This window comes from Acinonyx jubatus, chromosome C1, assembly GCF_027475565.1.
Source record: "Acinonyx jubatus isolate Ajub_Pintada_27869175 chromosome C1, VMU_Ajub_asm_v1.0, whole genome shotgun sequence".
Lineage (NCBI taxonomy): Eukaryota > Metazoa > Chordata > Mammalia > Carnivora > Felidae > Acinonyx > Acinonyx jubatus.
This window is the reverse complement of record NC_069381.1, coordinates 155,590,866-155,605,615: the sequence shown is the minus strand read 5'-3', so window position 1 is coordinate 155,605,615 and position 14,750 is coordinate 155,590,866. Positions and strand designations below refer to the sequence as shown.

Sequence of the window (14,750 nt, the reverse complement as noted above, 5' to 3'; positions counted from 1 at the left end):
TATTTTTATTCATGACATTTAAAAATATGTAGTCATTTTTTCCTTGAGCTAATTTCGAATGCTTTTTTTTTTCATTCTTAGTAATTAATTGCACTGCTTCCCAATTCAAATGTGCCAGTGAGGGTCGATGTATTAGCAACATATATCGTTGTGATGGTGTTTTTGACTGCAATGACCACTCTGATGAGGTAGACTGTTGTAAGTACCATATACCTACATGTTTCAGGCCAAGGAATCATTTCATATTACCACAGGTTTTTTCTAATTTGCATACACTGGAGAGAAGACAGCTTAAATTACAAACTATTATCAAAGAGTACTGAATATACAGTATTGAATATACAGTAGAGTTGACTAGGTATTTCCAAATAATAACTTAAATTTGTGAATCAAGTGGTTTTACAAATGGGCACTTTCCAGTCTAAGTAGGTTCCATGTTTCTTAGATATTTTTGTTCTCACTATGAATATTTCCTAGGACATCCCAAATTCGTGGGTTTCAAATTTTTTAGGCTTGCTATATATAATGATATCTTAATTGTTTCTTTTAAATTTCAGTAGAGTGGTCAAATCATGGTATAGATAGGGTGTGGAGTGGTATTTGATATTGACTCGAATTCTTTTGTAGCTATTTTTTGCTGAATATCTGCTAAGATGTTATGTGTTAGAGTAGGGTAAGAGAAATTATATAATATAAGAAATACTTGAAGCAAGGTACATATTAATGAAGGCCTTAGAAATGATACAGATAAAATTCAATTGGGTTCACGGAAAAGAAATTCCTTCTAGTCATAGGATTCAAGGAGAACTTCATAAAATATAAATCTGATGGATCTATAATCTCCATGGGCTAGAGACCTATAGTGGACATGATTTTTTATTGCTCACTAATTGTGTCAAATGGATTTAAGTTGATCACTTGTTAGAATAATGATGTTTTAGACCATGAAAATCAGGTGTTTATCAATTTTCCTCCCCATTCAGAAAATAAGTTTTTAAACCTATGTATAAAAAGAAAAGTTAAATAAAATGCTTAATACTTTATAGATGTATACAACACCCAGAAATTCGTAGTCACTGGTGTTCCTGTTTTCTGTTGAAAACATGGAATTCTTCTGTGATGATTTGTGGTTAAACTACCAATTGCCACTGACTTGTGGTTGCCTTACAAGGTCCCTGGGAGGAAACTTGGCATAGTGAAAACTTAGCAAAGAATTAAGGACTTACTGTCACCCTTTGTTTACTTATTGTGTGCTGGTTTCATTGGATGTAGTTCATTTGAGGGAAAATTAATAACATCCAAATACTTGATATTAAACTGATCAATTCAAAGTAACAAATTAATGGCAATTTGAATTCTATTGAAGTGAACTGGTGATTATTTAATAAAGAAGAAGATGAATTTTATTATTAACCTGTAGTTGAACGAAAGTCAAAAACACATGAAACGATTTTCTTTTGATTCAGGGACAAATCGGACTCGTAGAAAAATTTTTGTGCACTGCAATGTCTGAGAACCCTATATCGTTCTAGATTTTAATATTAAATTTGTTATAGTCATTATCAGAAACCCACCATTGATCCAAAATCATTTCTTCTTAATCTAGGAATTATATAAAAAGGATTATGAATTACCTTCATAAGCTCATCTCTCCCATGCATTTATCTTAGCAACTAGGCCTCCTGGGATGTGCCACCCAGATGAATTTCAGTGCCAAGCAGATGGTGTCTGCATCCCGAAGAGCTGGGAGTGTGATGGGCACCCAGACTGCATCTTTGGATCTGATGAGCATCACGGCTGTGCCCCCAAGACCTGCCCTTCAACTCACTTCCTGTGTGATAATGGAAACTGCATCTACAGAGATTGGCTCTGTGACGGGGACAATGACTGCAGGGATATGAGTGATGAGAAGGACTGCCCTACGCAGGCCTTTCACTGTCCCAGTTGGCAATGGCAGTGCCCTGGCCATAGCATCTGTGTGAATCTGAGTGCAGTGTGTGATGGCATCTCTGACTGCCCCAATGGGACAGATGAATCCCCACTTTGCAGTAAGTTTCCTGACCACAGTTTAGTGGCCATAAATTCATTCTGAGCAGTGGCCTTCTGTGCATCACCATTGTCAGAGTCCCCATGCAGCTTTAAGGAAGGGATTTCAGTTCCTCTATGAATTCAAATCTGTGTAGGGATAAGCATCATGGACTTCAAATAAATCACCACTGGATGATATTTCTCATTAAATCCTTTGCACTTGGTTCTGTGTTTTTACTTCTTTTTTAGAAAAATGGGACTAAATGTGGCCATTAGATTGTCAAATTAGTTTTTGTTTTGGATTGTGGTCCTAAGTTTTTCTAACTTTAATATTTTCTAATTTCAATCAGAACTTGCCACAAAGCAAATGAAGTCCGGGGATTTGTGTTTGCTGTGATTAAAATCCTGTGATTGGCATGTAATCCTAATTGCTGTCCTTTCTTTCTTTCCTCTTTAATCAATGCTCACTCTCAGATGAACCCCAGCCAGGTATGATTGCAAAATATTTTAGATTCTTATGATATTATATGGATTGTGTTTGTGCTGAAAATATTCTAGTAATTTTGACTTACTTCCCTCTCTGGAGCATGTTTCCTGTCACGTCTCTTAAAAATAAGTTAGAGTACACATGGAAATAGAGGCATTTGCATACCAGCCATGTGAACCAACTTTGAGTGGCTTCAGGCATTGTTGCTGTGGCCCTGAAAGGAAGGAGTGATGGCATGTTGGTGGATCTGTGCCCTCTAATGTTCTTATTTCCTTTCCCTTTCCATTTATTCCCTTTCATAGACCTTCCAGCCTTGCTCTTAAATGTCTCATCTTTCATTTCTGTATAGGTAGAAGAATGTCAGAAAGCAAGCAGGAAGTAATTTAGGTCTCTTTTTATGCTTTCTCAATGACAGTTGTGTTTTTTGATGTCGACAGTATTTCCCTAAGTTTCTCTCATGGCACTAAATGGAATTATAATAGAAGTGGTAGTGAAAAAAAGTGGTTTAAGTACAGTGATTGTGGAGGAGAGTAAATCCTTAAGGAAATTAGAGCAGACACTGACTAGCCTGTGGAGCTCATCCAAGTGAATAGCTGCTCTTAGCTCTTACCCAGGTATTACAATGAAGGTGGCATGAGACCGTATGATAAATATTACAACAGGGTGGGACAAAAAAAAGCAAAGATTCCTGACATTTTTTCCTTTGTGATTTCTCTTTCTTTATTCTAGACCAGGACAGCTGCTCAGATTCCAATGGTGGTTGCACTCACCAATGTGTTCAGGGGCCCTATGGAGCTCAATGCGTGTGCCCATCAGGATACCTGCTTGCCAATGACTCTAAGACCTGTGAAGACATCTATGAATGTGATGTCCCAGGCTTTTGTAGCCAGCATTGTTACAATATGAGAGGTTCCTTCCGGTGCTGGTGTGATAAAGAATACACGTTAGACACTAACGGAAGGACTTGCAAAGTTACAGGTAATAACTGAACTTGAAAGTGAACTACCTCCAGCCAGAATAACAGCACACTCCAGAGTTTAAGATCAAATGTTGCATGCAGGCATTTGACAGTGTTGGAGTTGAAGCCTGGATGGGTTATGTAACTCCTTAACCCACAGTTTATTGTGCGGATTAAATAAGTTAATAATGATAAAGATCTTGGGATATTTTGGAAAATAGAGAGTAAAATATAAATAGGTAGATGATTTTTATGTTATTTAAAGTATCAGTGGCTTTTATATTATTTAAAAATTATTTCTATATCATATTTAAGCATTTTATATATAATGCTTAGTTGATTCAATTCAACCAATATTAATTCAGTTTCTACTATGTGAAAGTGATTATACTAGCTATTAGGATATTGATTTGGATGGTTCACCTAAAAAAATGACCAAATAAAGAAGGTTATCATAATAGTTTCTTTTTCAAGTAGGAGGCTGAATGGTAGACAGTCCAGGGGCGGGGGAAGGCTGTGCACCATGCTAAAACTTGGTATGATTTATTACTAAAAAGGAAGTGAAGAGATATTGAGAGATAATTAAAAGTCTCTGCCACAGCTCAGTGCCTCAGGCAAAACAAAAATATTTAAGACACAATTCTTATCAGGAAGAATTATCAGGAAGCCCACATTCTAGGAAGGAAGATAAAATTCAAAAGTAACTGCAAAAGTAACAAATAGTAACTGGAACAATGCAAGTGTAGTTTGCTCCAGATTGATATTTAGGCAAATGCTGGGGTATAACTCAAGGAAAAAAGATATTTTGGAAAAAGCTGGTTTTAAATACTCATGAAAATGAGCTAACTATCAAGATGAAGAATGAAGTGATTAAATTATTTTTTTTTAGGAATTTGCTTTCCCTATTACGATAGTTTGGAATAATATCTTCCTTCTGTTATCAAAAGTATTGCATCAAATATTTAAGAGATGTTTTAATTTAATTGTGGTTGCTCCCTGATTCATTGACATTTCTGCATTTTCTTCTTGGACAGCATCCGAAAGTCTGTTGCTACTTGTGGCAAGTCGGAACCAAATTGTTGCTGACAATATCACCTCCCAGGTTCACAATATCTATTCAGTTGTCCGGAATGGGTCTCACATTGTAGCTATTGATTTTGATTCAATCAGTAGTCGTGTCTTTTGGTCTGATGGAGGTCAGGGTACAATCTGGAGTGCGTTTCTAAACGGAACAGATAGAAGAGTAGTAAGTACATTTCTACTGATCTATGGCCTCACTAGTCCCCCTGTCTTGGGATTATTACTCTTACTCATCAGTGAGAACAGGTCCTACCTCATCCTGGGTAGCTCTCATTTTTCCTTTTGGACCACATTGCACCCAAGGGGCCTGGGCATTCATAACTCCCAGTATATGCGTGTTTTAGAAAAGAATGTGACGTCTGAAGGTGGATCCATGATTCTAAATTCCAGGTCACATGACACAGAGACTTCAGAAACTCTCTGACATAGCTTTTGTAATTTTTTTTTTTCCCTAGTGGATGAGAGCAGACGAAAATGCAGGGTAGTTAAGGGGTTGCTTTTCTTTAGCTTTAATTTAGTTATATTTCTCAATCCATCTCCCACAGTTTCAGTTTCTCGACCCTTGATGGTTATGTTTCCTCTGCCCCTTAGGACTTTATTTTGTAATTGTTGGCATTTAATCAATAAAGATATTATTTTGGCATGTGAACGTTATAAAGTTTCATAGTGTTGCCAATTTAGCGAATGGATAGAGCTTTTGTTTAAATGCAAAAGCTTTGAAACCAAATGAAAGTACACACTCACCCAACGATAGAGTTATCCCAGAGTATTCAATTCTACAAAATGTAGTATATTTTTCGTGGAATGCCGTACTGTTGATTTGGTGGTTAGCTACATGGAAGACAACATTTTCTAATCCTTACAAGCAATCCTAGGACAAGTTTAGTTGCCTTATTCTAGATTTTCATAGAACTTCAATCTATTCATATAATTATTTACATAATTTCAATTTATTCATTCTCTGCAGAATTCACTCTTAATTCACCTTTTTTCTTTAGCTACTTAACAGTGGTGTCACCATGACTGAAAGTATGGTGGTAGATTGGGTAGGTCGCAATCTTTACTGGACAGACTATGCTCTGGAAACAATTGAAGTATCTAAACTGGATGGGACTCACAGGACTGTGCTGATTAGTCATAATGTATCAAATCCAAGGGGACTAGCATTAGATCCCAGAATTAGGTAAGATTTTTTTTTTAATGATATCGCCTTGAAATGGTTATAAGGGAAAAACAGTAATAGCATGATATGGCCTATACGTGTATCTTAAGATTTTAAATGAAACCTTGTTTAAACATTTCTATAGATATGGTAACCATCCAAATCTGTATACTCTTCTTCATAAAGTACATAAGAGCCATTGGTTGTTCAATTAAAGAACACATTGATTTATTAGCTTGGTAACACAATTATTGAATTGATTGTCATAGAATTATATAATTAGGTCTCTAATGAATGCATTCAGTGGTATTCCATAGACGGGCCAGTTTGCTGTAACATGGTTATACAACCAAAAAGGCAAGATTTTCCTGCTTCAATTTCATGTTTATTAGAACTCCGTTTTATGTCATGGAAGGAAGAAAAGTTTTGCCCGCTGGTTGTAACGGGAAGAAGAAATTCTCCCATGTGCTTGGAAACCTTTGATGGCTTCTTTCCTTGAATTTACTTAAAATTCTCTAACTTCAGTTCTTCTCTGTAAGATCGTGAGTTAGACAAATTATGCTTGATGCAATATAGATTTCCTAGATATTATAAAGTAATACACACCAGTGAAATTTATGATGAATCTCTGATGATGAATAAATTGACTCTTATCTTAAAAAATGACAGGGTATATAAACAAGGCCAGATGGATTTTTCTAGATCAACTATTTGTGGATTGTACAGAAACATGAATAGGCATTGAGACTTTCATTGTCATTATGTACTGCATGTTTTATGAACATTTTAGAAACACCCAGATGGCTTATGATTGTATTATGATTACAGTTTTACTTTGTGACACTCAGAGGAAATAATAAACTCTGTATCGATGTTCTGAATTAGAGATGATTTACTTTAAGCAGAACATAAAGATGATGTTGTATTACTTAAAATGGCAGTTACTTTCCCTATTGAAATATATCCTTTCTGACTGGTAACTGATTTCTTTCCACAGTGACCATTTGATGTTCTGGTCTGACTGGGGCCATCACCCTCGTATTGAACGAGCTAGCATGGATGGCAGTCTGCGCACTGTCATTGTTCAGGACAAGATTTTCTGGCCCAGTGGCATAACTATTGACTACCCCAACAGACTGCTCTATTTCATAGATTCCTATCTTGACTACATAGACTATTGTGATTACAATGGACAGCATCGGAGGCAGGTGATAGCCAGTGATTTGGTAAGTTGGTTTTGAGGAAGACCACGCTGAACCCACAATAGCGGCTTAGTAGAAAGCAAATAGAGTTAACAAAGAACTAAGAGATTAATTTTTGTATCTTAGACATTACAAGGTCAATCCAGGAAATATCAACAGGAGTGAGGGCCAATCCATCTTTCCTTACTAACAGAAAATAAATATTTTTATTCTAGTTCATGGTCAGATTGTGCCATGTCTGGGAACGATTTGTGTGATTAAGTTGATCTGTAGAGGCTAATCTGTTGCTTCTACACTTTAAAAAAGTGCGTTAAACAAAAATTAATAATTTATATTTAGCTTTCTCAGTTAAATCATAGCCTGTTGTATATTTTGTATTTTTTAATTTCAGTATAATTGATATACAATGCTATATTAGTTTTGGGTGTACAACATACTGATTCAACAATTCTGTACATTAATCAACTTTTATTCAGAAAATTGTGGTGAATTTATTTTCACAATTTGAATGGGAAGATATAGGAAATATATATTTTAGCGAAGAGCCATTGTTTAAAATTGCCATTGGTGATAGTTCTGTGGTTTTAAGGGGCCCTGGCAGGGCCTCCCTCCCTTCAGGAAGCATGCAAGTAGGCTCGGTCAGATTTATGTGAATCTGTAGTGGCAGAAATAGCATTGGATAATGAGTGGTGATAACAGGGGAGGGGGCTAAGGCTTGGGAGTAGGGGATACAGATAAGTCACCTTACTTTCTGCCCTTCAGTGTTGCTTTCATTTGTAAAATGGATGCCCAGTGTAATGACCAGAGAAAAAATGAAGACTGAGCGACACAATGTGAAAGTGCTTTCTCAATGTGAAAGTGACAAAAATGTGAAAGTATCTTGAGTGCTATAGTGGGATAATTATAGGTCAAGCAGTGTATTTTTTGTCTGTCTCCTGAACAATGACTTCCCTATGTCTTAAATGATTAAATGCTAAACGATATCCTTTTCTACATTTTTTGCCTTGGTTTGTACTTGTTGGCAAAGTCTCATCTTTTCTCTTCACTTCACAGATTCTGCGACATCCCTATGCCCTAACTATCTTTGAAGACTCTGTGTACTGGACTGACCGCTCTACTTATCAGGTTTTGCAAGCCAATAAGTGGCATGGTGGAAACCAGTCAGTCATAATTCGTAATATTCAGCAGCCCCTAGGGGTTGTTGCAGTTCATCCTGTGAAACAACCTAATAGTAAGTGATATAGAGACACTTGCCTGGGAATAGCTTGGAAAGCACTTATTCTGAGAATGCTAAGTATACAATGTTGTAGACCTATTTGTTTGGGCAATATACTCCCTTCTTCTTTACTAACCACCGCAGTCCTAACATTTTCATTACTTTTATTTATCATGGTAAACTAAAAATTTGTATGTAACAACAACAGACCTAAACTGTGTCATTTTATTCAGCAATTGGCTACTGTCTCTGTGACAATTTCTAAATCCCTGTTTCCTCGGCTGACAAATACTGCATAGACCAGATAGTCCCTTAGATCCTTTTATTGCTACCCTTCTGTGATCTAAAGGAGCTTATTCTTAGGACTCGTTTATTATGGCACCAGTGCCCTGTAGGTGTAGCTATCCCAAGTCATCCTAGATGTACATGTGATATATTCCACACATCCTAGATGTGTGTGTGGCTAGATGATTTAAAAATTTGACATTGGTAGTTTAGTTCTATCTCCGTTTTTTAGAATATCTGCTCCCATGTTTATAGTATTCTCAGTGCTTAGAATAGTGCTTAGAGCACAGTGAATGTTTTTTGAGTGAATGAATAGATTAATGAATCTAATGCAATATATATAATAAGAATGTATAAGATCTAGAGGACATCCTGTGAGCCTGGGGTGCACATAGGTTCTCTTATTTTAAAAAGCAGAGGCGCACAAAGATATCATTAATAGAGAGATAAAAGATTACTATCTAACCAAAATTTGGACAATAGTGGATAAATTTCAAGGTCACAAAGGGAACATGCACATTGATTTCATTTAATATAAAAAGATTTTTTAGCTTAGGCAAGGAGACACATGTTATTTGGCATCGTATTTCTATTACTGAGCTTTGGGTTACTCAGTAGCTATTTGTTCATAAGCTGGTTATAGATAGGATTGACCTGTGACCTTGGGCAAGTCATTTCTCTCTCTTATTTCTCTTATGAGTTTTGTGTTGAAAGCATGATGCCGGGGAAGGGTAAAGTAATTTAGGAAAAAACCAAACCAACATAGGTAACTTAATCTATTTGAGTCTCTACTGGGGGCCTCCAGGGGGACAATAACAGCATGACTTTGTGCATACTTAAAAATTTATTTATTTACTTACATTGAGATAAATTTGACATATAATATTATATTTTTAGGTGCACAGCACAATGATTTGATAAATGTATATATTATGAAATGATAATGACAATAAGATTAGTGCATATCCACCATTATACATAATTATAACGTGTGTGTGTGTGTGTGTGTGTGTGTGTGTGAGTGTGAGTGTGTGATGAGAACTTTTAAGATCTACTCTGTCAGCTACTTTCAAATGTATAATACAATACTGTTAATGGTAGTCATAATGCTGCACATAACATCCCAGGACTTATTTATCTTGTAATTGGAAGTTTATACCTTTTGACCACTTTCACCCATTTTGTGCACTACCTACTCCATGCATCTGGCAACTGCCAATCTGTTCTCCATATGAATTTGGTTTTTCTTAGATGTCACGTATAAGTTACAGCACATAGTATTTATAAGTTATATAACTTATAGCATAAGTTATATCATATTGTATATCATATAGTATACTATAATATAGACAAGTATATTGTCTTTCTCTCTTTGATTTATTTCACTTAGTTTATGCTGATTGCAAATGGCAAGATTTTCTTTTTTACGGCTGAATGATATGGCATGTGTGTGTGTGTGTGTGTGCGCACTACATTTTACTACATTTTCTTTATTAATTCACTCTGTGCACTTTAATGTGGGAGGTTTTCCATTCACCAATGTTTTCTTCTCTTCTTTTTCCATTACAGGTGAAAATTCATGTGCTTCTTCCTCCTGCAGCCATCTATGCTTGCTTTCCTCACAGACGCCGCACCTTTATTCTTGTGCTTGTCCTTCAGGATGGAGTCTTTCTTACGATTCTATGACTTGCTTGAGAGGTACCGTATGCCCTTTAAGTGTGGAGGCTGCCTTAGTTTAGCAGAGCAGTGTGAGCTCTAAGCCACTTGCTAACAGAAAGTGTGCTGTGTTCCCTTTGATTCAGCAAGTCTTTGGAGTACGCATGCCATGTGAGACGTGTGCTGTGTTCCCTTGGAGTACGCATGCCATGTGGGGTGATTTAATTGAGCACCTCAGTTGTAATAGTTTCTGTATATAAAGCTCATATTATGTGTGGATATGATTCAACAATCCTTAAGCTCATGTTTTCTTTTACCTGGTTACAGTTAGACAAGCAGTGATAATGGGAAGCTCCAAATTCTGCACTTAGGAAGTAAGGATTCTTAACACTTGTGTATGGCTTCCTTCTCTCAGGTTCCTTATCTCATTTTTATTGTTGTCACTAATAGTCAGTGATGAGTGTTCTAGCACAGGCCTTCTGACTCCAACTGCAATAACTTTAATATCTGGTATCTTAAAAATGAAAGTTTTCTTTGTATGAAAGATTGTTAAGTGATTATTTGAGCAATTTAATCTATGTCTCATCCAAGATACTTTACTGGGTTGATGGAGATATTCTTCTTCTTATTATTAGTATTATTAGGGAGTGAGAACAAAAGGGAAAGATACAGTCAATCCACAAAAGTGATTTCTGCTGGAGTATGTACATGAAACAAAATAAAGTCTGTTTAATGTTTGTTTATTTTTGATAGAGAGAGTGTGAGCAGGGAGTGGGTGGAGATTGGGAGAGAGAACCCCAAGCAGGCTTTGTGCTGTCAGTGCAGAGCCTGATGCGGGGCTGGGACCCACAAACTGCGAGATCATGACCTGAGCCTAAATCAAGAGTTGGACATTGAACTGACTGAGCCACACAGTTGCCCCCAATAATAAAGTCTTTTTAAAAATCATTTACCTTTGCTTAAAAATCTAGAGAGTTATTCTAAATTCAAGGTCTTTGACTTTAGTTTTTGAATGTGTTTTGGTCCTGACAAAAATGGTTGCAGACAAGTTAAAATTAAATATTTAATGATAAAAAATCCTTAAGCTAAAAGAAAACAGAATCTTAATCTAGAGGGAAAGTTATTTTTCAAGTGGAAAATTTTTGCTGAATCCAGGAAATTAATGGTGTTTACAGATTTTGCAAATGTAGGCCTACTGAAAATTGAATTCCATCAAGATATAATATTTTGCAATGATACTTCCATGATGAAAGATTTTAATTATTGGTAATGCTTACAAAGGGATTGGCATTTGCCATTTTTCTTCAGAGACTTATTGTGCACCTAATCCTTGTTGACACTGTTTAATTTAGTGTGTCCTCAGAGTCTTTCAGCAAGAGATTAAACTGGGCTATAGACATTTTGGATACAAAGCGTTCTTTCACCATGCAAAGGTTGTTGAACTGTGCATTGGGGATTGGTGTAATCAATGTAACGATCTGATGGTGATTGATATCTAAGTAGTAGCTTTTGTTGTTTCACAAATAATTCCACTAGTGGGTTTTCCATTGGCTGACTTTACTGAGGTGGAACTTTTTTAGTATTGCTCAATTGATTTTTGCGTACCACTTGGGTAACTGAATGCCAATATATGTTAACTAAGAAAAAGAGGGGCACATTTTTTTCAATCAGAAGCTTAGAAGACTTGTTAACATTTATAGATGAAAACATTTTACTTGATTTACAGGCTAAATAGCTTTAAAAATATTGTTTACTAAATGTCTGGAATATCTTTGGAAGTGCATACGATGAGGTTAAGTGAAAAGGCAGGCTGTTCACCACTGGCCATGTAAAAATATGCATTAAAAAGATCTGGGAGACAACATACATAAGCACCAATAGTGGTTACAGTGGGTAAGGGAATTATGAACTATTTCTATTTTTTCCTAATGAGGCGACATAAAATTTTAAGCCAAGAACTTTCTCTGCATAAAATAGCTTTTTATTCTTTCAAAAATATGTTCTCCACAATGCCAAAACCAAATAAACAACAACAAAAGCAAACCGAAACAACGCCCAGCGTCCTCTACAATAAACAACCTCCAATCCAAAATGAGTTTCCGACTCAGTGTGAGCGAGACACAAGACAATTGTCTCAGTGATTATGTGCAACATAAGAAGAAAATACTCCTTGCACACACTGTTAGAAAGGTTGAGGCGCTGATCATTTAGTGCAACGTCTGAGTTAAGGGGAACCTAGCTAGGAAGTAGTAAACATTGCCGTTCAGTTACAACATAAATTTCCCATTACCAACTGCTTCCTCTTTACTTCTTGCCCTGCTAGTACTAATCTTAATGGGATCATGACATAAAGAATAAAAATGAAGTAATGATTTTTAATTTCAAAAGACATACTGTGGTAGGATGGCTTACATATCACCTCCTTCTGAACTCCTTCCCATCCCACCCCAGGTACTTTGGTGCATATTCCTTCATGGCCATTATGATCCAGAATCCATATACTTTGCCTAGTTCTGTAGAATCAAGTTCCTTGATGATTAAACCTCCACCTGATTCATTGATATTTGCTCGTTGCACGCAGTAGCACTCAGTAAATGTTCAGTGAATGACAAAGCCCTCCGATATTCTTTCTTGCTCCTTCTTCATTCCTGTGTTTTCCGCCTATTTATTCCCTTATGTCTGTATTGTGTCATCAAATCACTCGTTTTATCTTTCCCACAGAACACTTTTCATGCACTCTCTCTGGTATCATCCTTCGCCTTGGCTCTCACACTTTCTGCCAGTGCAGCACTAAATGACTCCCACCCTCTGGTTCATTGCCCATAAATGTTCACTAGTGGTAAGTGGTATATATATTTTCTCAAATATGCCAGCAGCGATCAGATCAAGAGCCTGAGACTTAGCCTGACAAAGGAATAGTGGCCAAAGGAGTAGAGCTGGGTAGGGCTTGAGAGGAGTGCTTCTGGGAAGAATCAAGAAAGCCCATGTTCGATGGATGAGAAATGCAGTTCTTTAGGTGCTTTGGTTGAGAATTCCTCCAATTAAGCAAAATGAAAATTACACATTAAAAAGAGCAGTATTCTGTTTTGAGTAATCTCTACTGTGAAATTGGGGAATACTTCTTGTTTTTACTGAACCAATGAACACTTACAACATATAATCAGTAAATAATTAAATATCTCAATATAATTTCAAGGTACATATAAACCCCCAATATATCTTACACATTTTATTACTGCGTGTTAAATTAAATGAATTGAGTGGTAATTTGATATTCAATAACTAGTACCCAGTCTGCACTTTTTGTGATTAAGAACGTAAGTTTTGGAGTCTGAGGACCTGACAATTGTTTAATTTCTTTGTGCCTCATTTGAAAGTTGGGGGTGGGTGGGGTTGGTAACACTCTAACAAACAGGGTTTGGAGGCTTCAGGGAGATAAATTAAGTGAAATAATATCTGGTCCATACTATATGGCCCATATTCTCAATAAATAGGGGCGATTATTATGGCTCTTTCATTTGTTCAGAAGAGAGGCAACGTGGAGCAGTTAAGAGAGAATGGGCTTGTGAACCTACACTCTCACTAGCCCCTGCAAGTTTCATTGGCCTCAGCTGAAAACAACTTCACAGGTTTAATGGAAAGACGAAATGCTATATATGGTAGGACTTTGTAAAATATAAACATTAATAGCTGCAGTATTTACTTTAAATTTATTCCAGGTTTATAAATGCTAAGTAATTTTTAGTAACTGAAATGCCAGCAGAAAGGAAAAGCTAATGAGATGTTAAAATAAGTTAAGAGCCAGGGGCACCTGGGTGGCTCAGTTGGTTGGGCATCTGACTGAGTTTTGTCTCAGGTCATGATCTCCCGGTTCGTGAGACCCTCAGTGCTGACATCAAGGAGCCTGCTTGGGATCCTCTCTCTCCCTCTCTCTCTGCCCTCCCCCACTCTTGCTCTGTCTCTCGCTCAGAATAAACTTAAAATCACATTGAAGATGGAAAATTTTCCAGATTATCAAAATAATGAAAGCATCATTTTTAGCAGATGAAAATTATGCAATGATTAATCATTTTATATTTTGCTTAATATGTGGTATATGTCATATACATGTCTTCATAACATGAAACTCACACTCCAGTTTTCCTTTTATTTAAAAAAAAATTTTTTTTAATGTTTATTTATTTTTGAGAGAGAGAGAGAGAGAGAGAGACAGCATGAGCGGGGGAGGGGCAGAGAGAGAGGGAGACACAGAATCTGAAGCAGGCTCCAGACTCTGAGCTGTCAGCACAGAGCCCGATGCTGGGCTCGAACTTACAAACCATGAGATCATGACCTGAGCCAAAGCCAGATGCCTAACCGACTGAGCCACCCAGGTGCCCCCAGTTTTCCTTTTCTGAGAGAATTATAAATATGTCACTCTTGACTTTCATCATTTTGGATTTTTTTTTTTTTTGACAAAGCATCTACAGCTAGGATAAAGATTATCTTTGAAAAAGGACCTTTAGACCAGAGAAGAAGAGACAGATGGCCAGGGTGTATCCATGTCTTTGGCACTGGGAAGGGATGAGGAATCTTGGTCATCAGTTCTGGTCCCTAGCCAGCAAGTTTCCAATCTGAGAGAAGACATCAGTCTATCAAACCTGAGTGGCCAGAGTCCATATTTGAGGCTCACCAAA

General features: G+C 36.7%; 1 protein-coding gene across 3 annotated transcripts in view; it reads left to right on the top strand.

Moving 5' to 3' along the window:
• LRP2 (LDL receptor related protein 2) overlaps positions 1-14,750 on the top strand; it is a 199,488-nt gene that overhangs the window by 97,995 nt on the left and 86,743 nt on the right. For all 3 annotated transcript variants that reach the window (XM_053215239.1, XM_027055548.2, XM_053215240.1), the window contains 8 exons: positions 82-198; positions 1,671-2,048; positions 3,245-3,493; positions 4,508-4,719; positions 5,552-5,736; positions 6,713-6,941; positions 7,971-8,148; positions 9,988-10,116. In XM_053215239.1, coding sequence (XP_053071214.1) covers positions 82-198; positions 1,671-2,048; positions 3,245-3,493; positions 4,508-4,719; positions 5,552-5,736; positions 6,713-6,941; positions 7,971-8,148; positions 9,988-10,116 — 1,677 coding nt within the window. The remainder of the gene's footprint in view (positions 1-81; positions 199-1,670; positions 2,049-3,244; positions 3,494-4,507; positions 4,720-5,551; positions 5,737-6,712; positions 6,942-7,970; positions 8,149-9,987; positions 10,117-14,750) is intronic.